The 22,913-nt window shown below is 48.4% G+C and overlaps 1 protein-coding gene across 5 annotated transcripts in view; it reads right to left on the bottom strand.

Annotated features, from left to right (window-relative positions):
* Positions 1–22,913, bottom strand: part of Atp2b4 (ATPase plasma membrane Ca2+ transporting 4) — a 104,896-nt gene that overhangs the window by 11,013 nt on the left and 70,970 nt on the right. For all 5 annotated transcript variants that reach the window (XM_057770424.1, XM_057770420.1, XM_057770421.1 and 2 more), the window contains 12 exons: positions 20,964–21,178; positions 20,435–20,677; positions 19,007–19,248; positions 17,778–18,009; positions 15,497–15,676; positions 14,725–14,812; positions 12,776–12,882; positions 6,622–6,813; positions 5,634–5,847; positions 4,226–4,437; positions 2,941–3,048; positions 1,486–1,662 (listed from right to left, as the gene is read on the bottom strand). In XM_057770424.1, the coding sequence (XP_057626407.1) occupies positions 1,486–1,662; positions 2,941–3,048; positions 4,226–4,437; positions 5,634–5,847; positions 6,622–6,813; positions 12,776–12,882; positions 14,725–14,812; positions 15,497–15,676; positions 17,778–18,009; positions 19,007–19,248; positions 20,435–20,677; positions 20,964–21,178 (2,210 nt within the window). The remainder of the gene's footprint in view (positions 1–1,485; positions 1,663–2,940; positions 3,049–4,225; positions 4,438–5,633; positions 5,848–6,621; positions 6,814–12,775; positions 12,883–14,724; positions 14,813–15,496; positions 15,677–17,777; positions 18,010–19,006; positions 19,249–20,434; positions 20,678–20,963; positions 21,179–22,913) is intronic.

The following is a 22,913-nucleotide window of genomic DNA, read 5'->3' as shown; positions in this document are numbered from 1 at the left end:
TTGGTCTCAAATTTAGGCTTTAAAGCCAATTCCCAGCTACTGTCTGCTCTAGCAGGGAAAGAGGTATGCCTAAAACTCCACATGCAGTGGGGTTGAACAGGAGGAGTACAGGTGAGGGAATGGGCACTGGCAGTGAAGGGGGAGGAAGGTCCATGAATCTCTGCTCCCCAGAGGAAGACTGGCAAGAAGCCAGGAGGCTCTGGAATGAGGGATCCTGGCTAGGAAAAACAAAACAAAACAATCACACGGTAGAAGAGGAGGCAGGTGTTCCTGAAGGGAAGAAAAGCAAAGAGGTTATTTTGAAAAGAACAGACCCAAAGGACAGCAATGGGGGCTTTAGAGGTGGGGACATGACATCATAAGGCAGTCTGCAGGTCACGACTTGATTCCCTTCCGGGCAGAGAGAGGAAAGGAGCTCCACAGTTCCCTACCTGTATCTCACCCACGCTTCTACCTGGTGTCTTGTTCAGGGAAGGACAATTCCTACTGAGTAGACAGTGGAGGGTGTGCATTCATTGCTCTTCCCTGTGCACTAAGGGCGGATGTGTGTGTATGGTGGGGTGGCCAGGCAATTTTCTAAACCAGTCCAAGGTCAGTTTTTGAAAATAAAATATTTTCGGGATCTCTAGCCAACTAGGAGGAAGAAACAGGCCTTGCTCCGCAGAGTCCCCTTGAGATCTTAGAACTGATGGTTTGCTCAGGAATCTTGAGACTAAAACAGGAAAGGGTCGAGGGGCTGGAGCAGAGGAAAAGCATTGTCAATACCAAGGCCAGTCCATTCACCCACAAGGTAGTTATGTGAGGAAAGTGGAGAAAAAAAAAAGCTACGGTTAGGGTGACAAGCAGGGAACTTACTTGTACTCCATTTCAGAAATGACAAGAAGGGAAAGGGGTCAGAAAAAAAGGACAGCATCTTCCTCTTTGGGAAGCAAGTCTGAAACCTTCAAAAGATATCAACGGAGAGACTGTTGTTCATACCTACTTAATCATCAGGTTCCCCAGAGAGGTCTTACATCAACCAGGACAATGTAGGCAGGTGAGTTTCTTTATCAAAGACCCCAGGTAACAGCTTCTACCACAACAGTAACATGAAGGTCACGCCGAGTGACTCCCAGGGATGCGGAGTATTCCTTCCAGTTTTATGAAAACAGGGTCTCTTATTCCTTCTTAGGGGGCAGGGAAGGGCTACACATTTCCTGTGTTGGGGTCCAGACTGGGGTTGCAATAGACCTTATGTGGGAAGGCAGTTTCACTGACAGACCTGAGGGGTGGGCTGTAGGGCCAACCACAGCTGAGGAACTTAGGGACCTCCAAGAGGAGTCCCACAGAGACCTCTGGCTCTGTTGACCCCTGAAGCTACGGAGCACAGGCTGCCCTTTAGCAGCGAGCCTTAGGAAAGAGTAAGACTGCTGGGAATCTCTGCTTTCCTATTTCTTCATGGGGAGATCGCTTCCCTCAGGGTAATAACGAGCTACTACAGAGTACCTGAGTCTGAATCCGGTTCAGGCCACGGACCCAGAGCACCTGGCCCCTGCGCAGCTCCATCTCAGCAAGATCAATCTCCTCCAGTCCCTCGGCATCCTTGGTGATCTCCTCCTTGGCAGCGCCATGCCCAGCCTCCTTCAGGAACTTCAGAGACTGGGTGGGTATGGCCGAGATGACCTGAGAGCAGTCGCAGCAAAGGGGGCAACAGCCAAATGGGAGAAGAAGAGATGTTAGCTGACCTGGGCCAGGCCCCCAGGAGGCTCCTCTGCCCTAAGCCTTTCCCTCTAGGACAGCACCAAGAATCACCAATCTGTTAACCAATTGTCCCAGCTGTCAGCTCTCAGGAAGGTGCCAGCATTCACAGACATACAGAAGGGGACTTAATTCCCATAACCTCTTAGCCCTGTGCCTTTCCACACTCACTCTTGGGTCTTTCTTCCCAGTGTGAGCCTTGTCTTTTAAGACAGCAAAATTACAAGGCACACAGTGGGAAGAAGAAATGGGGCCTGGGGCAAACCAAGCTGGGAGGAGGGTACATCGTATGCATGGAGTTGAGGGGCTGAGAAAGGAATAGGAAGACAATTAGCTAAGAGTCACTCTTTCCTTAATCCCATCCTTAGTCTGTGAAGGGGCACTAAGAGATTCTCAGTAGAGACTTGAGATCTGCAAAGAAGGACCCAGGTATTAAGGGAAGGATGAAACTCCCAGCTAAGCTGACATTATTGTAATTAATATTAACACTCACTAAGTACTTGTAACAGGTATTGCCATATTTTTTGTATAGTCACAATTAGTGATGACTCTGTTATCCTATGTTGAGGTCCCTGATAAATGGAGTGGTTAAGTAACTTGCCCATGGCTGCTCAGCTTGTGAAAAGGAGAAGGGTGGGGCTGGAGAAATGGCTCAGTGGTTAAGAGCACTGATTGTTTCTTCTAGAGGTCCTGAGTTCAATTCCCAGCAACAACATGGTGGCTCACAACCATCTGTAGTAAAATCTGGCGCCTTCTTTTGGCATGCAGGCAGAACACTGTATATATAATAAATAAATAAATCTTTAAAAAGGGACCGGAGAGATGGCTCAGTGGTTAAGAATACTGACTGCTCTTCCAGAGGTCATGAGTTCAATTCCCAGGCGCGTGGTGGCTCACAAACATCTGTAATGAATGTCGCCGGCTCTGTGAACTCTTCTACTTTCAAGACCCTCAGATTTATTTTTGAATGGAAAATTTCTACTTCTGTTTGAAAAAGCCTAAGTTTTTGCAGCCCCTAAGCATGGGCAGAGAACATAACCTCCTGAAATGAAGGCACCCCAACCCGGCACCCCGAGATGGAAGGAGCTTGAAACCATGCTGGAGGGAAGGAAAGGGAGAGGAGGTGAGACAGGAGCTGGGTGACTGTGGTCACTTGTCCCTTTCCTTCAGCCCCAGGATCTGTAGAGGGCACCCCACACTCACCTGACCCCACAGAAGTTCTCCAATCCCTATGAAGAGACACCACATCCATTGCTCCATGCTGAGGTTCGTACAGCTGAAGGGCTTACCCCCAAATTCCACGATGAGAATCTGAAACAGAGCGAAGGGCAGCCCACCATGACAGAAGCAACTCATGGGGGGAGTCAGCCCTCCACCCACCAAGACTGACAAGGCGGCCGAGACCACAGTGCCCCCTGCAGGGCCCAAGTGGGACAAGTCCTGATATTCTTGTGGCACAGGAAAGAAAAACTCTAGAAGGGTGACAGATACACTCTTTTTAAAGCACTTCAATGGGACTCACGCTGTCACATGACTATCGTGACAGTGATTAATATACAGTCTGGTCAGAGCAGCGGAGGCTGGAGGCCAACAGGTGACAGAGAGAAGGCACAGCAAGAAGAGGAACAGAGTCGGGAACGGGGTGGAGGGAGGGGCTTTGCCGAGAGAAAAGCCAGCTTATTTTTGAGATTGTGTGTGTGTGTGTGTCTATGTGTGTGTTTATGTGTGGGTCTGTACTCTGATCCACATGTCACAGAAGCCAGAAGAGAGGGTCAGGTCCCCTGGAGCTAGAGTTACAGGTGATGGTGGGTCACAAATGATAAGGGCGCTGGAACTCAAATACTGGTCCTCTCTTACTGCTGAGCCGGGTCTCCAGCCCTGGGAGGATGTGATTTTGTGCTGTGACCTGCTCATAGTCCTTTGTGACCATGTGCCTTCGCGAGTCTCTGATTACGGCAAGAAGGAAGGGACTCATCTTCCCACTACCAGGCAGTTGTGCTCCTGACCCTACTTCCCGTAATGGGAGCCCAGGCCTTGGTTAGCACACGCGCTAACCCATCACTCTTTCCTCTGTGAATCAGGCGACATTTCAAGCATAAACCCATTCAGAACAAAAGGGCAGGGGTGGGGAAGAGGGTGGGGAGCTAATATTACCTGTACATACACATTTTACGTGTGCAGGCACGGAAAGGGGGTAGAAGATAGTGGCCCTTCTCTTGGTCACTATATGAGCTGATCAGTACATTTAGAGAGATCAAGAAAGTATTCTACAAGCCACATTTGTGGGTCACATGCTACCTTGCCTGGAGCACCTGACTGGGCTCAGTTCTAGAACAAGGTGCACGTGGAAGCAAACCGAGAGTCCCAGCCTGTTTACTCACAGCCGTGGTCCCCAGAACTCCCTCTCTCCTCGTCTTGGGCACATCAGAGGCCTGGCTTCTGCTCTCCAGCCCCCACCCTCCTACCCCAGCTCCAGACAGAATCTCACCTGGCAGATGAACGTGCCTAAAACCACAGAGCAGAAGATGATGTTGCGGTAGATGCCCGAAAAGACGTTCTTCTCGCCGTGGATCTTGCGGGAGTTGATCTCGTTGAAGAGTTGCATCAGCACAAAGGTGTTGAATACAATGGTGTAGTGCTGGCTGGGCGGGGAATGGAGAGGCGCCTTCCTGCCACTGTCAATGTCGAACAGTTTATCGCCTAGTGGGGCAGGACAAGTTTTAGAGGATGACCGTTATGGCGATGTCTTGTCTGTGCTGTAACAAATAAAGCTTGCCTGACTCAGAGTGTGGAGCTAGCCTCTAGTTAGTCATAGAGGCCAGGCAGTGGCGGCACACACCTTTAATCCCAGCACTTGGGAGACAAAGGCAGTCGGATCTCTGTGAGTTCAAGACCATACTGGGCTACTTGAAATTGATCCAGTCTAAAAGAGAAACAGAGCCAGGCTGTGGCTCACACCTTTAATCCCTGTACTTGGGAGTCACACACTTTTAACTGCAGCACTAGGGAGGTGGAGTCAGGAAGGGACGCGGCTGGGCAGAGAGAGGAGTATAAGGTGGGAGGAGACAAGAGCTCAAGTCATTCAATCTGAGGACTCATAGAGATAGGGTCTTGCCCACTTGGCCTGAGGATTCAGTAGAGGTAAAAAGTCTCTCTAGTGGCTGGCTCCTTTACTTCTCTAATCTTTCAGCATTTGCTCCAATATCTGACTCTGGGTTGTTATTACTAAGACCAATTGGAATTCTCACTATGGACTGAGGTCTCAGTGAGGGTTCAGGCTAAGACAGAACATGTTAGGACAACCATGCTGGTAGCTTCTGACTGTTAGAAAGTCCATTTTAACTGGCCAGCCGCTGAGTTATGCTAGTTATTGAACATTTTGTTTTTAAAATAAAACATTTACAAATTATTTTAAATTTATGTGTTTTATTTTATGTGTACGAGTGTTTCGTCTGTATGTATGCCTGTGATCCATGTGTGTGCCTGGTGCCACTAGAAGGGGCAGCAAATCCCTTGGGACTGGATTTACAGATGGCTGTGAACCATGCGGGTGCTGGGAGCTGAACCTGAGTCCTCTGCAAAAGGTGCTTTTAAGTGAGGAACTCTTTCTCCAGGCCCAGTTATTGAAACATTTTAGATGTTGCCTCTGGTCCACCCTATCTGATTTTGATGGTCAGTTGGCATCTGTTTCCCTGTGGTGTGGTGTGGAGTGCCGGAAAGCGATGCACACAGTGGCTGTGTGTTGGGAATGCCCAGGCAGCACTCATGGGTGAAGCTGCTATGACATCGGCCTGTACTTCACCATCTACCGAACAACCCTCTCTTCTCAGCCGTTCTCTGTCCCCAACAGAGCTAACACCCAACAGCTGCCCTCCATCCCCCCAGCTGCGGCTCACCAGCAAAGACGAGGACAAAGACGACTGTGAGCTGATACACTGCATGGCCCAAGATGTTCTTCATCATAGTGCGTGAGATCAGGGGCTTGTTTCTCCCGTAGGGGCGACGCCTCAGCAGAGACTCGGTAGGGGGCTCTGTGGCCAGGGCCAGTGAAGCAAAAGTGTCCATGATCAGGTTAACCCACAGCATCTGCACGGCTTTCAGCGGAGAATCCTGGTAGGAAGATGAACCAGGCCTTTTAGCTTGCTCCAGAAACCAAGCCCATCCCACTCTCCATCACTCCCTTGAGGGGGCTTAGTTCCCACTACCCACTAGACCTGGAATTTAGCTACCTAGATATGGATTGACCTTGACAAATTTAGTTCTCATCACTGTAAGGGGAAAATAACATCTGCCTAGCAAGGTCGCTCTGAAAAGACAAAGATAAGTCACATAAATGTACTTCATAGTTGCTGACAAAAAATGCTAAATTAATGGTAGGTGAATGATGTGGGATTCCCCTCTGTATGCTATGAATGTGTTCTGTTACCATTGGTTAATAAAAAAGTTGCTTTGGTCTGCAGCAGGGCAGAATAGAACTGGGCGGGGAGACTAAACTGAATGCTGGGAAAAAGTAGGCGGAGTCTGGGAGATACCACGTATATGCAGGAGACAGATGTGCTGGAACCTTGCCAGTATACTACTAGCATCATGGTAAAATATAAAATAATAGAAATGGGCAAATTTAAGATGTAAGAGCTAACTAGAAACATGCTTAAGCTATTGGTCAAACAGTATTGCAAATAATATAGTTTCTGTGGGATTATTTTGAGTCTGGGCGGCCGGGAAGGAATGAGCAGTCTCTGCCAACAGACAAACCATTACGGTAGAGACTATAAACCTGGTATATCTAACTGTGCAAGCAGTGCTGGACAACACTTGTCCTTAACCCCCCACCCTATGTTCTTCAGCCCTTGAGTCATCCCTGCCATCCGAGCCTCGCCCAACCTGAGTGATACAGGCTCCAGTGAATGCCACAATCACAGCCACCACATTGACCGTCAGCTGGAACTGCAGGAACTTGGAAATGCTGTCGTAGACGTTCCGGCCCCACATCACTGCCTTCACGATGCTGGTGAAGTTGTCATCGGTCAGGATGATGTCTGATGCCTCCTTAGCCACATCTGTGCCTGCAATACCCTGAGGTGGGAGAGGAAGGCAGGCAGTGAGCAGCTAAATGGAGACCCTGTGAAACCCAGGGGTCTAAGAACACTGACCTCTAAGAAGCCGCAGAACCAGGTACAGGTGCTAGAGGGCACTATAGTCACAACAGAAAAAAAAGGGCACTATAGTCACAACAGAAAACACTTTCCTGCTGCTCTATGGAGAAGATTCCCTAAAGTGAGCAAGAGAAGGGCCATCGTCCTCTAGTACACATGGAGTTGATGTGTGGGAAGTGGTAAGCCACTGGGGCACCTGGATCCATGGCTGCTCACTATTAGAAGAGACTATTACACAGCTGGAGCCTGGCACCATCGACTGACTGCTGCCCCAGATGAGGAATTAGACAGCTTTTAGAAGTCCTTTCTCCCTACCCTAACTCCCTCAACCTTAGAATCAGAAGGGTGGGGGCAAGTCCTATCTATTCTACCTCCAAATTCCTACGTTTTTTCACACAAACAAGACTGACGTCCATGTCTCCCCAGCACCTTTCCGAAACTGTGCACTTTGTTCTAGGAAAAGTGGTCTTGTAGCATACAATGTTCTGTCTTTGTTCAGAACCCTGTCACTGGGGACCCATGAAGGATTTTTGAATAGCTATGTCAATGGTTGGAAACTTTCTAGGCTGACAGTCCATGTCTTCACAGTAACCTTGGATTCATGTTCCAACCTGATCTCAGGCAAGCTTTCTGCTCAAAAACGTACTGACAATAATTACATTAAAAACATTAGGAATTGTAGTTTTTATCTTAAGAACTACAAATATAGCATCAGGGAAGGTAGAAACAAAGCAGAGGACTAGAAATAAATTAGGAGGTGAGCATTCCAGAATTTTAAATTTGAGTTAGAAACATGAACACTGATTTAGGATGCATTTAATTTTAAAAACAGATGTAGAAACCAAGCTAGGCTGTGAAAGGTCATCTCTTAGCTTGGTTACAGAGATGGTGTGTGCTCAGAGGGAAGACGCACCTTTATGCTCTGCTCATGTTCCCTAATGTGGCGTGTAACTAAAATGAGGCAGGGCACACTGAAGAAATGTGTGGTGTCAGATCCGAGATAAGAAATAGGTCCAGCTGGTTGGTGGTGTCACAGACCTTTAACCCCAGTGCTCATGAGGCAGAGACAGGTGGATCTCTGTGAGTTCGAGGCCAGCCCAGTCTACAGAGTGAGTTCCAGAACAGTCAGGGCTACACAGAGAATCCTTGCCTTGAAAAACCGAAATAAATAAATGAAAAATAGTCCCAATCTCTCTGCAGTGTCTTATTGGGCAAGGAACCAAGAAAGTGATAAAAAGACACCCAGGGTTACATTAAAAGGACTCAGAGACACTGAAGAGGCTCCTCCTGGCTAATTAAGGGTCGGTTTGAGCATCAAGACAAAAACAAGAACAATGCATTGAAACACATCAAATATATATTCACATTCCCTTGTTTGGGCTGAGGTGTACCTCAGTGGTAGGACATTCGTTTGATATGTTTGAGGCTGTTGGTTTAATCCCAGTACTGAAGGGAAAATCATGTGTTTGTAATAATACTTAAAAAAAAATAAAACAAGCCATTGGTGGTAAGGAAAGAAAAAGAATCAAGCATTTAAAACGCTTTTCATGTGGGGCCTGAACCACAGAGTATGGACAGAGGTGGAGGGAAATCTTGCTTTGTGTAACTATTCAAGTTCATAGTAAATAAATTGAGAACACTGTCATTTCACAATCTCCAAGGAGACATAGGACCGATTGATTCTAGAACTAATGTATAGAAAATAGAAGGGACAAACCAGATAGAGTGGTTTATACTTAGTGTATATGTGTACAAGTATACATAGTGGTGTATCCTTGAGGATCCCAGTCCCCAGAAGGCTGAGGCAGGAGGACTGCTTCAAGTATGAGGATAGCCTTGGCTACAGACTGAGGGGAAGGCCAGACCACGTCTCAAAATCCAAAATGAGGGAAAAAAAAAAGACAAAAAAAAACAAACAAACAAAGCAAAACCCAAAAAACCAAACCAGATGTGGCAGGGCAGGACACCTTTAATCCCAGTACCTGAGACAGAGTTGCCAGTTCCAGGCCAGTCAGGTACATAGTAAGCCCCATCTCGTAAGAAGCTCTTGTTATGCAAACCTGATGACTTGAGTTTGATCCTAGCATCCCACACAGGAAGAAAACTAACTTTCCAAAGCTGTTCTCTGACCGCCAAGCCCATATCTTGGCGGATCCACAGACACAAACACACACAGAGGCCGGAGGGATGCAAACAAAACATAAAACCCCACTCAAATCAATGCCAAGGGCCCAAACAATATCCGCGTCACAGGAGACTATAGGAATAGGAATACAGTGAGCACATATGTGCAGACGATAGACCCAGTTCCTTCAACATAAAACCACTAGGACCAAAGTGGAAGGGAACTGTGTGTGGCCCTGAGGCTGCCATGCTAAGAAATGCCCACTTGCAAGGGCTGGCTCCTGGGAACTTGGCTCTCAGAATACTCTGGCCAGCACTTAATAACTGAGACGAGGTAGCTCACTCACACACAGTCGGGTGTGTCTGACCTTTTGACATTGTGACAACACTGTCACCTACCAAGTTCTTACTCTAAAAGGGTGCGATGGAGTTACAACAACAACGAACACCACATACATCCCCTCCCCCCAATCTCATGATATGTTTTTTTTTGTTTGTTTGTTTGTTTTTCGAGACAAGGTTTCTCTGTGGTTTTGGAGCCTGTCCTGGAACTAGCTCTTGTAGACCAGGCTGGTTTCGAACTCACAGAGATCCACCTGCCTCTGCCTCCCGAGTGCTGGGATTAAAGGCGTGTGCCACCACCACCCGGCGAATCTCATGATATGTAGAGTATATTTTACAGTTTTGTGCTGGGCCGCATTCATAGCTATTCCTGGCTGCATGTGGCCCACAGACACCTGGCAGAATGTGCTGAAATCATCTGGCTTCCACTTCCCTTTAGGGGGTCTGGGATTTTGGTATGTGTTAGAAAGTTCCCCAAAGGCCAGTATTAATAAGAGCTGGGGGACCTGGGTGTGAGGGCCTCCCTGTCAGAGGCATCATACACACTGCTGACGTGTGGCAAATATGGAAGGATGGACTCCCCTAGTGGCAGGGGGAGCACAGGGAGGCTGCATGTGGGTTCCTCTGGATTCTGCCAGCATCTCTTTCTCTTGGGATCTAACTGTATCCTCAGCACACATCTATACCAAATGCAGCCATGTGTGCACAGAGTACATAGGGCAGGTTCCACATTCCTTCTTTGGGACACAGGCTGATATCAAATCAGTGGTTCTCAAACATGAGGACACATTAGGACCCCCAACTCCAGGCCATCTGGTTCAGCAGAACTGGGGTGATGCCTGAGAGTTGATATTTCCATAGGTTTCCAGGTAACTGCTAGTGCATTGGCAGTTGGGATACAGTTTTAAAACTGTATCATTTTATGTGTGTGGGTGTTTTGCCTGCTTAGCGGTATATGCACCACAGGTGTGCCTGGTGCCTGCCAGAGAGTGAGTCAGATCCCCTGGAACTGGAGTTACAGATGGTTGTGAATTGCTTTGTGGGTGCTAGGAATTGAGCCTTCATCCTCTGTTAGAGCAGTCAGTGCTCTTTGCCACTGAACTGTCTCTCCAGGCGCATATAGGACACACTTTGAGAGTCACTGCTGTGGATTCAGACACTCCACGGATGCTTCAGACAGCTATAATGTGTGGATACTACTTGGATTCTGATTTGGACAGATAAAGCATCAAAACATTTATGAGTCAGTGGGGGAAATTTAAACACTGAGTAGAATTTGGCAATAGTAAGAAATTGTCATTTTTTTTTAAAGATCTATTTATTTATTGTGTATACAGTGTTCTGTCTGACTGTCTGCCTGCAGGCCAGAAGAGGGCACCAGATCTCATTACAAATGGTTGTGAGTCACCATGTGGTTGCTGGGAATTGAACTCAGTGCTCTTAACCTCTGAGTCATTTCTCCAGTCCCATCACTTTTTCTTTTAAATGAGAAATTCTATTATAATTCTTTACACACATTAAATTTGCATTATTTAGAGATTTATTCAAAATGTGATGACTACAAATCGACTACAAGAGAATTCATCTGGATAGAGAACACTGGTGGGGTGGTCTGTGAAGAAGATGGGCCACAATCATTACTGAGGCAGAGAAGCACGCCCATGGGGGTTCATTACATGACACTAACTTCTTAGGCATACTTTTGACATTTCTTAGAACTAAAACTGTGTTTAGTTTGTTGTTTTTTCGAGCTCCCTAGGAGCTAGAGAAATGCTTGGTAGTTAAGAGTATGCACTGCTCTTCTAGAGGACCAGAGCTTGATTCCCAGCATCCATACTGGGTAGCTCACAACTGTCTTTGGCCTGCATGGGCATTAGTATACTGGTGAATATGCTCACACATAGACACACATATATACATGTAATTACACAAAAAGAGCTCCATAAAGATAGGCTCTTTTCTTTCTTTTTGAGACAGTGCCTTACTGTCCAAGCTGGTCTGGAACTACCTATATAGACCAGGCTGGTCTTGAACCTGAGATCCTCCTGCTTCAACACCTCAAATGTGCATCTCCAAACCTGGCTAATACGACACTGGCACGCACATGCACGCACGTGCGCACACACACCTACCTCTCTAAATTCCCTTCCACTTAGATCCCAACAGCAGTGGACTTGGATGAGAATCTGGGAGCAATAAGCCCTTGAATGTGAGGATGCACTTTGTACTCTGGGGACTTCCAAGCTTCTCTGCAGGTCAGAACCAATGGCTGTGCTTGCGACAACCATCAAGCCTCCATCACCTGTCGGGGACCAGCCTGGACATAAGTCATTTCTTATACCAGAGTGGAGGTGTGGGAATAAATGAGGCATAGTTCACACGACAGCAACGGGAGGGAGTTGTCAGGGATTATTCAAATCCTGAAACCACATCCTCAAAATTCACCTGCGTTTATTTTCCAAATGGCTTTTATATCAAGGTAAATTGAGGGGGGCAGGTAACACAAACTTCCTGGGGGGGGGGGTGACTTAGGTCATTGTCCTGCCTCTGCCTGTTTTATCATGGCTACTGAAAACACCTCTTCCCCAGGCAACCTCCTAATTTATAAGAAGCAGAATGACATTAGCATATCCCGATCACTTGGTAGGATGACTTTTACTATCAAAAAGGTTTTGATAGTCAAGTCAGATTTTGATAAAAAGGTCAGGTTATTTATTTATTTATTTATTTATTTATTTATTTATTTTTCGAGACAGGGTTTCTCTGTGGTTTTGGAGCCTGTCCTGGAACTAGCTCTTGTAGACCAGGCTGGTCTCGAACTCACAGAGATCCACCTGCCTCTGCCTCCCGAGTGCTGGGATTAAAGGCGTGTGCCACCAACACCCGGCTTAAAAAGTCAGGTTTTTATATCAAAGAGCCAGGTGACCATCTTCTGTGTGGCAGATGCAAATTGCGCCTTGTAGGTCGCTCAGAATTCTCTGACTGCCTGACAATGTAGGAATGGGCCCTACAATCACCACCGCCAAAAAAACCCTCAAACCAAACCAAACCTCAAACACTTCAGCACCCATTGACCTTACTGAAGCAAGATGTCTCTTTGGGAGGTTTGACTTATAAAAGAACTTGCCACAAGGCTCCAATACTCATGGGCTCGCATGTGCAGAGTATGCACTGAACATGCTCTGTGTGGAAGCCGAATCTCCCGTGATTCACATGGGCAAACAGCACCACAGTGCTCTTGTTTCCCCGGGTGAGGCACTTTGTGATGTCCCCGATGGCCGCCATCTGTTTTCACACACATTGTTGGCCAGGTAGGTAGGAGAGATGGAGACAGGAAGAAGGGTGCAGGCAGGATGTGAAGGAATAGGAGGCAGAAGCCTGTCTTGGCTCCTGATGGGTCACCCTGGGGAGCTTACCATGGCGAAGCCAACATCTGCTTTCTTTAGAGCAGGTCCATCATTTGTCCCATCACCGGTGACAGCCACGACCTGTCGCTGTTCTCCAACCATGCTGTCAATGATACCTGGGAAAAAGAGACACACACAGCAGTCAACACACACACACACACACACACACACACACACACACACACACACACACACACACACACGCAGCCTGAGGTTGTGGCAGTTTGAAAGAAAATGGCCCCCAAAGGGAGTGGCACAATTAGGAGGTGGGACCTTGTTGGAGGAAGTGTGTCACTGTGGGGGTGGGCTTTTAGGTTTCCTATGTTCAAGCTACTCCCAGCATCAGACACCACTTCCAGTTACCTGCAAGATGTAGGCTACCTCTGGCTATTCCAGGCTACCTCTCCAGCACCATGTCTGCCTGCATGCCATCATGTCCCACCATGATGATAATGGACTGAACCTCTGAACTGTAAGCGAGCCACCATATATATGTATATTTTTTATAAGAGTTGATGTGGTCATGATGTCTCTTCACAGCACTGGAAACTCTCAGGACAGAGGTCATGTGGCAAGTACTGTTTCCTATGAAAGGGACACTTTCGGTCTCCTCCCCCATCTCTATCATTCCACCTCTACTCTTTCTCTACTGCTGGGTCTACAGTAACCATCCAAGGGCAATTGATTTACCAAGGTCACCCCGAGCTGAGAAAGGCAGTCTTCATCCAGAGCCTTACACAGCAGCTAAGCTGTTGGGAAAGCATGAGATGGCTTTGAAGACAGACATCTGGGTTCAAGTAAGTGTACCACCTCAGCCTACTAGCGAGGGACTGACATCCCTGCCCCCCAGCTCTAGACAGCTGTAATGGTCCACCCCTGAACCTCAATATTTGGGCAGCAAAGGCAGAAGGATTAGGAGTTCTAGGTCATCTTTAGCTATATAGGGAATTTGAGGCCAGTCTGGGTTACATGAAAACCTGTCTCAACAACCTCCTGCCCTGTCCCCAGATGTCCCCAGATGGTGGCCGCCAGGGGAAACCACAAAATGCCTCACCCCAAAAAACAAGAGCACTGTGGTGGTGGTGTTTGTCTGTGTGAATCACAGGGGATTCGGCTCCCACATAGAGCATGTTCAGTGCATGCTCTTCACATGTGAGCCCATGAGTACCAGAGTCTCTTAGCTGGTGCTTTTATAAGTCAAATATCCCAAAGTCGGGTGTGGTGGCACGCGCCTTTAATCCCAGCACTCGGGAGGCAGAGGCAGGCAGATCTCTGTGAGTTTGAGGCCAGCCTGGTCTACAGAGCAAGTTCCAGGACAGCCAGGGCTGCTATACAGAGAAACTCTGTCTCAAAAAACTAACTAACTAACAACTAACTAACTAACTAACTAACTAATAACTAACTAATAAACACAAAAGTCAAATATTACAAAGAGGTATCTTGGTTTAGACAACAATAACAACAACAAAGAGAGAAACCCTCCCCCCCCAAACTCTACTAAAACTCCAAACCAAAAATCTCAACTCTATTGTATCACATACTTGCCAGGGGCTCAGATTATTTGCTAAATTCAGTGTTTACCTTTTAGCCTGGAACCTCTCCTAGCACTGCCTTCCCAGAGAAGTCTCTTTGTTTGAGACGAAGTCCTACAATTCAGGCTTGCCTCAAACTCACTATGTAGCCAAAGATGACCTTGAACTTTGGATCCTTCTGATTCCAACTCCTAAGTTCTAGGACCCCAAGTGTACATCTCTATGTCTAACTCTTCAATGGGTAAGCCTTTTCTGTTATTTTTTGGGGGGCGTAGGGGTGTTGGGAATTGAACTCAGGGCCTTGTGCATCCTAAGCAAGTTTTCTGCTCCTGGCCACATCTCCAACATGGCCAAGGATGGCTCTTTATCTGTCTTTCCCTTGGCCTGCCAGCATCTATGGCAGGCACATGCACAGGCTGACCTCACCTTTCACCAGGGTGTGCTTGTCCGTGGGGGATGATCGTGCCAGCACCCGAAGCTTGGGCCAGATCTTGTCCAGCTTCTCTTGTTCCACCTGTCAATACCAGAGGCACCTGGGTCAGTCACACTCAGAGCTGCTGCTCAGTGAAGTCTTACCCCTCCACATCCACCCAACTTCCAAAAGTGCCAGAACGTCATAGCCCTGGAGGAACCCTTAGTCCCTGGCCTCTGGGGAGATGGAACAACCAACATGGCTTCACTGATGGCTGACCATGTAGGCCCTTTTTTCCTTTTCCCTTCCAACTTCCTTTCTGGGAGCCCAATCCTTATTTCTTAGTCCATTATAGGAGAAGGTCAGGGTTAACATCTTGCTCAGGGGCTTCCAAGGAGCTGCTGGGGTCTTAGGTCTGAGTCCATGTAGCCCTGGAAGCTTGAATCTATTCTGTCCCCATACTGAACCAAGCACAAGCCTGTGCCACCCACAGCCACAGGCCACTGACACTGGAGGGACAGGGTGGGGAAAAGCAGCACAAAGATCTTCTGTGAGTTTAAAAGCAGAAAGATAATGAACTTAGTGATTGTGCACCCACAGGTAATTGAATGGAGATGAGACAACTCACCACTCACCATACACGCAGCTGTGGTGGGAAGGACTGTCACTATGAATAGACTCCAGTTTAGAAGCCACCCACTTGCTCCCACAAGCCCCAGACATTGCACACTAGAACCAGCCATTCCCTTGTAAGTGGTGGCCTGGCTGCTCCCTCTGGGGGCCTACCTCGCCCTTCTCATTGCGGATAAGCCTGTTGAATTCTTTGCCTTCTAAGCACAAGAAGTCATCTCCGGGGGTCAGAATGCCACATTTGGTGGCGATGGCCCGGGCCGTGTTGACGTTATCACCTGTCACCATTCTGACAGTAATGCCAGCCCGTCTGCATTTGCTAATCGCATCTGGTACCTGAGCAGAGTGAAGAAAAAGAAAAGTGGTCATGAGATTGAAGATGCATGGCCCACTACCCTGGTCCAGCTCTCACTTCCCTGAAGACAGGACAGAGGCAATGGCCGGTCATTGTTATAGTGCTCAGTACCCCCTTGCTTCTGTCCATCCTACAGGGGGCATTTAAAATTCACTCATGATCTCAGGTTGAAGGGGAATTTGCTTTGGGAGCCAGATGTGAACACTTGTGCCTCCCTATCCTCCAGGTTCCTTGGTGATGTGGCCACTGTTCTTCCCAGAAACAGTTTGAACTACTCTCTGCCCACCTGGCCCAGGCTCCAACTCACGAGTGTAGTGGTGTTTCATTTGTATTTTAATAAATAAAGCTTGCCTGAGGATCAGAGAGCAAAAGAGCCCTACTGGTCAGCCTTACAGACCAGGCAGTGGTGACACACACCTTTAATCCCAGCAGCCACACTACTTGCATAGAAACAAAAACCACCACTACACTCCTGCTGGGGACCCCCACTGTCCAGAGTCCTGCAGGGCTCCAGGCACAGGTCTCCAGCTGCAACCTGGACAGGTCCCCCCCAAGGCCGGGTTCCCAGCACCATGACAGGCTCTGAAGTGGATGCCAGGACAGCCAGCCCCAGGGGCAATGTGTAGGAAGGATAGCTGCAGAGCCCAGTGCTGTCAGAGTACGCGTCCACCGAGATGAGCCTTCATGCCCTCCATGTGCACCAGCTCCACAAGGGCAGACCCAGGCTGAGCCCGAGAGACATGTGTGGCACCGCCAGGAAAGTGAGGAGAGTGCCCCTGAAGAGGGGGAAGAGGACGCTCAGGGCCCCCAGCCTATCCCCTGGTCTGCCAGTTAACCCTGTGCTACACCACAGCCTGGAGCACCCGAGACCACTGCCCTGCATGGGGGCTTCCAGAGGCGCTATGGGGCCATCACAGATCCTGGCACAGAGCCCTAGGCTCCCTCTCACTTCGCCAGGCTGCCCCTGGGAGGATGGGCAGCCAGCGTCAAGACATCCGGAGCCCATGCAGAGGAGGGCTCGGAGGACGAGCTGCCCCCTTAAGTGCACAAGATATAGACAAGGCAGAAGAGGGTCCTCATGCTCCAAGATGGAGGCAACACTGCCCTGCCAACCATCTGCCTGCCATAGGAGGGCTTCTCTGAGTGTTGCCTGGCTCATCTCACACTATCTTCTGATACTAAGATGGGAGCTCTCTAAATTGCAGGAACAGGATGAAAATTCTGTACTACCCTCTTCAACTTTTAGGATGGGCACTTGGGAGTTTGAGGCTTTCCTGGGCCCCTCTGCTGCTATTGTACTCCCACCACCTGCACGAGGGACTGGCAGGGCAGGGCTGTGACCTCAGTCATCTATATTCCAGCAGGAGAGCTCTGCCCTGCAACCCTCACTTCCCTAAAGGAGGGTGAAGGGCAACGAACTCACCCCAGCCTAGGGTTTTGACATTGCACGCTGGGATTCAGCTCCCACCCTTCCCCCACGCCCCCTTCCCCAGCTCTGTGGAAGGTAAACTAGGTGGAAGTGGTGGACACTGCTGTCCCAGTCAACAGCAGAACAGGGTGGCAAACCCTACAAAGCTTGATGACCCTTAATAAAGAAAGGACTTCGAAAAAAATGCCACTACACACGAGCTCATTGTAGTGACAGGATACCATCACCATCTTGGCCTTGACAAGAACTAGTCCATCTGAGTTTTTTTGGCCTTTTTGAATCCCTCGTGCCTAGAACAGTGTTCTGCACACAGAGATTGCCCAAAAAGACTGTCACTGAAAGAAAGTGGCTAAAGAGTAAGATACCTTCTGGTTAATTATGCCCCTGACTATTCCCAAGTACCAAGGAATAAATCCAATGAAATCGCCACTGCCTGCCCCTCAGATAGCATGGACCATAGGGATGCTGCCTTCTATTGCCTTGGCATTCCACAGTGGATGCAGGAAGCAGGTATCTGAGAGTTATCTGTCTTTGGAAGTGACAAGTGGTTAGGCAAATCTGCACCTGCCTTCTGTGACTCCAAGGTAGCTCCTTAGCTTACACTGCATCTGTACCCCAACCTGTGATCTTTGCATTCTTGCCCTTTCTCTTACCTCTGGGCGCACAGGGTCTTCAATGCCCACCACGGCAATGCACGTCAGCTCAGTGAGGATTTCATTCTCATTGTCCCATGAGGGCTCTGCGTCGTCAAAATCCCGGTAAGCTATGCAGATAGTCCGGAGTCCTTCAGAGGCCATGGGCTCAATGACGTTGTGTACCATATCATCTCTGTCCTTACTTCTAAATGGAGTGGTTTCGCCGTTCTTGTCCAGGATTCGATTACACCTGGGGAGATGCACAGTCAGAAATCAGTGTCTGCCAGCCCACTTGACGTGCTCCAACAACCACAGGCATTATGGTGATTCTGGATTATTCCTAGAGACACGATTTAATAAATCTTTCATCTGTCACCCAGTTGAGTCTCTCTTTCTCTCTCTTTCTCTCCTTTCCCCCCACCTTTCTCCACACTACATGAGAGAAGATTCTCATGTAGCTCAGGCTAGCCTCAAACTTGCTATATGGATTGACCTTGAGCTTCTGAACAGGGTCTCCCATCCTGACTTTACTGGAACTTGCTATGCAGACCAGGCTGGCCTTGAACTCAGAGATATCCTCCTGCCTCTGTCTCCTGAGTGCTGGGATTAAAGGCAGGCAAAATTACGCCCAGCCATTTATTTATTTATTTATTTTTGTTGTTGTTGTTTTGTTTTTTGAGACAGAGAACCTTAGAATGACCCTGAACTTGTAACCCTCCTGCATTAGCCTCCCTAGTTTTTGGGTCACAGGTGTGTATCGCCCCTGCTGGCTATATACTTACTGGGCTGGTTGTAACAACCGCTAGGTAGCTTAGCTACTTGTATACTTAGTATACAAGTGTAATCAGAATTAAGAATGAGAGAGAGAGGCACAGAGAAGCAGTTCTTGGTGTGTGCAAGGCGTCTTACACTCACCGACTCCTTCAAGCCCAGTGAGATGGGGAACATTCTGACCACCTCCATGAACTCACTAGGAGACTGCTCCAGGTGAATCCTGGCTGTTGCACTGTTAGCTGTTCTCTCTATAAGCAAGCTTTGCAACTTCACTGTGCATATTTTCTCATCTGAGCCGCGAGAATTAAACAAAAGGAGTCTGCAAGGTTCTTAAAAGCCAAGCCTGTCCTGAGGAAAAGCTCAAATGTCACTACCTGGCTAGAGGGTCACTCATCCTTCAGACTGGTTCTGCCTGGGCCCTCAGACCTTCCCAAGGGGAGTCTCAAAGGGGAAAGTGGGGGGGAGGGGCTCACTTGCGCAGCATTATCTCAGAGGCGCCTTTGCTGAACATGCGGAAGCCCCCTCCCGGCTTCCTGATGACGGTGCTCATGGACTTGCGCACTGAGTTGAAGGTGTACACTTTGAAGAGCTTCTCCTCGGGCACCTCATTGCGAACTGCTTGGTAATCTTGCTTCAGATCCGTGACAAAGCCCAGCAGGGCACACTCTGTCTTGTTGCCTACCTGCCGGGGTAGGCCTCCCTCCTTTTCTGGAGGCTGAGAGAGAAAAGAAAAACAGAAACAAAAACAAACATGGAACTAATGAGTCTGGACCAGAAAGAGGACCTGGGCAGGCATACCTGTGCCACAGGGAAGGCAGCAGTTGTTTTTGTGACTGTGATTTACAGCTATAGAGGTATTGGGCTCTTATAGCTGCTCTATGGTAATGAGGTGTCTCACTGCTGTGGGACAATGGTCTTATACCCTGTAAAGATTTGTCACTTGTATTGGCTTAATAAAATGCTGATTGGCCAGTAGCCAGGCAGGAAGTTTAGGCGGGGCAACCAGGTAGGAAGTATAGACAGGGTGACCAGAAGAGAAAAATTCTGGGAAGAGAGAAGGCTCAGTCTGCAGTCATCACCCAGACACAGAGGAAGCAAGATGAGAATGCCTTGCTGATAAAGGTACCAAGCCATGTGGCTAAACACAGACAAGAATTATGGGTTAGTGTAAGAGGTAAGAATTCGTTAATAAGAAAGCCTGAACTAATAGGCCAACCAGTTTATAATTAATGTAGGCCTCTGTGTGTTTCTTTGGGACTGAACGGCTGTAGAACTGGGTGGGACAGAAACCTGTGACAACACCTCACCCTCCGGAAGTCTTACTCAAATGCCCTCCCTCTCTGTTTCTGGACAAGTGTAAGTCTGCGCTGGGCATGAGGTTCCTTCTTGGAGTCACTGCCATAGGTTTATGATGAGCACATTTGGCCAAGAGTAAGGAACAGAATATGGAATGGCAGTCAGATGGAATATAATAAGGATGTGGTGATCTGAGTAGCAAAGGCTCCCAGAGGCTGATAGATTGGGACACTTGGTCCTCAGTTGGCAAAATCGTTGGGAAGGATTAGGCGGGGAGGCCTTATTGGAGGAAGTGTGTCTCTAGGGGCTTTCAAAACCTGATATCATCCCCAGTGTGCTCTCTGCCTCCTGCATGTGTACTGAGATGTGAGCCTTCAGCTACTGCTCCCGTGCTATGCCTGCTGCCATGTTCCCTGCCATGGTAGTCATGGGCTCAAACCCTCAGAAACTGTAAGCCCCCAAAAAACTCTTCTATAAAGTTGCCTTGGTCATGGTGTTTACCACAACCATAGAAAAGGAACTAGGACAGAAGAGTTTTCTCTGGCAAAACTAATATTGGCTCCCCTGTCACTTATTCCAGGTCCCCAGGCAATGGGAAAGCTTACCAGAATCTTAGAAGTATAAGCACTGTTAATAGAAATGCCATTGACCATGAGGTCCAGAACCTTGGGTGGTAAGGCGTCAGGGCTCGGGATCTGGCGGTAATGAGTGCTCCCAATGTAAGCCTGTACCACTGTCATGCGGTTCATGGTCAGTGTTCCTGTCTTATCAGAGCAAATGGCTGTGGCGTTGCCCATTGTCTCACAAGCATCCAAGTGCCGTACCAAGTTGTTGTCCTTCATCATTTTCTACAAAAGAGAAGGGAAAGAAGTTGAGAGAGGACCAGCAGAGCTCTCCAAAGCATCGGTCAGAGGCTAAGTCCTAGCTAACACTCCTCACTTTGTGCCCTAGCCCTACACAAAAAATGCATGGTACTGTTTTGTGAGGCTTTAAGATTCTACTGATCTGATTAAACAACTAACTGAAAAGTCATTTCCTAGAGCGAGAGACTTCCACCTAACGTGTATAAAGGATAGAAGAGCTTATCCTTTGACTGAGGGCACATGGACCCCTCCCTTTCCGTCTCTGTCTCACCTTCACAGAGTAGGCCAGTGAGATGGTGACAGCCAGTGGCAGGCCCTCAGGCACAGCCACGACCAAGACAGTGACGCCGATGATGAAGAACTTGACGAAATACTGGATGTAGATGGGAGTACACTCGGGTAGCCATGCTCTGCGCTGTACCACGAAATTGTCAACCACAAAGTATAGAATCAAGATGATAACCGTGAGGGCAGACATGATCAGACCTGTCCAGGGCAACAAGGCACGTGAGCAGGGTTAGCCGCTGTACCCTTTCAATAGTTTTTTTTTTTAAACTTTTCTTTTTGTTTATTCTTTGTGTCTTTCATATTATGCCCCCCGATCCCACCCCCAACCCCCAATAAAATTTAAGAGAAAAAAATTTAAGAAAAGGGAGAAAGGGAAAATGTCATCACGGAAGCTGCAGTGTGACGCAGTGAGTCACACAGTAAACATTTATCTATCCATCTTTACATGCAGGTGTTCACTGCAAAGAATCACTGCTCTGGTTCAAGGCCCCTATTCTCTGCTACACCATTAATGTTGGGCCCTCACTGGGACTATCCCTGGACATCCTGTTGCTTGCTTGAGTCATGGAGATCCCACAGCCCTGGGTCCGCAGGATCAACCCCCTTCGTGCTTCAGCAGATCACATATGGGGTGGATGTTGGGCTGGGCTATCACATAGCTCTGGTTCTGGGTCTGGGTAGCTGCCGGGTTGGCCAGCCCACCAGCCTTCCCCTGTCTTCTTTGCTCCCAGGGTGAGCTCTCCATCTGGGCCCTGGCTAGTTCACCCTTTGTAGTGATGAGCAAGGGGGCGGGGCCAGTTCTCCCATTTTCACATCTTCAGGGGCGGTTCTCCCACACCTGCACCTTCAGGGCCAGCTCTACTGTGTTGTCCAGTTGAGATGGAGGGGCCACTCTCCCGAGTGCTGCAACGGATGGGGGCAGGGACAGCTCTCCTGCTCTTAGGAACTTAGGGCCAGCTCTTCCACCTACCTCAGGCATGGATGGGCAGGGCGTCTCTCTCCAGCCCATGTTACCACATGACAGATGAGTAATGGGGACGACTTTCCCATGCTCACAGCTTCAGGACTGGCTCACCTACACTTTCGCTAACAGGGCCAACTTTACTGTGCTGCCCAGGGGAGGTACAGGGTCTGCTTTCCCCAGTGCTGGAGCTGGTAAGGAGGTGCATCTGCTCCCCCCCCACCACAACCACATGACAGACAAGTAGTGGGGACAGCTCTCCCATGCTCACAACTTCAGGGCTGGTTCACCCACATCTCCACCAACAGGGTTGGCTCTACTGTGCTGCCCAGTTAAGGTGCAGGGCCTGCTCTTCCAAGTATTACAACTGGTGCTTCTATAGTTTTTAAAATCATAGATTTAAAAAGTTATATTAAAATCTTATCCCCACTCCTCTGTTGCTTGTGGACAATGATAGAGGTTGTGGGTTGTGTGTGTGTTAACAAAATGAAGGCTCTAAAACAGTGGTTCCAGGATATAGATGCTGTTCTCAGCATGCCACCAACCTGACTCATTCCCTTGGATTAGTTGTTAAGCCTCTATGGGTTGAGTTCCTAGTTTAAACTCTTCATTCATAAATAAGAGGTGACATACACCTATAGTCTCGGCTCTTGGGAAACTGAGACAGGAAAATCATGAGGTCAGGTCAGCTTGATCTACAAAAACCTCCCAAACCCAACCAAACACAAAAGGGGAGCAGAGCCTGCTAGTGGACTTCCTCCTAAAAGACGTTGCTTATTACACGGCCAAATCCTACAGCCTGAAGGGATCAGGTGACACGTCATCGCAGAGACCCAGCTCCCACCCCACCCCGGGCAGGGAATCGAGAAGCAGACTGTGCCATGACTTGAGCGCGCTCAATTATGGCAACTGGCTCTTCATCATGCATGCTACAATGAACTAAGTTGCACAGTGTCAAACTTCCTGCCATGA

The sequence above is a fragment of the Chionomys nivalis genome, chromosome 5 (assembly GCF_950005125.1).
Source record: "Chionomys nivalis chromosome 5, mChiNiv1.1, whole genome shotgun sequence".
Taxonomy (NCBI): domain Eukaryota; kingdom Metazoa; phylum Chordata; class Mammalia; order Rodentia; family Cricetidae; genus Chionomys; species Chionomys nivalis.
The sequence above is the reverse complement of the archived record's forward strand: the minus strand, read 5'-3'. Positions and strand labels throughout refer to the sequence as shown.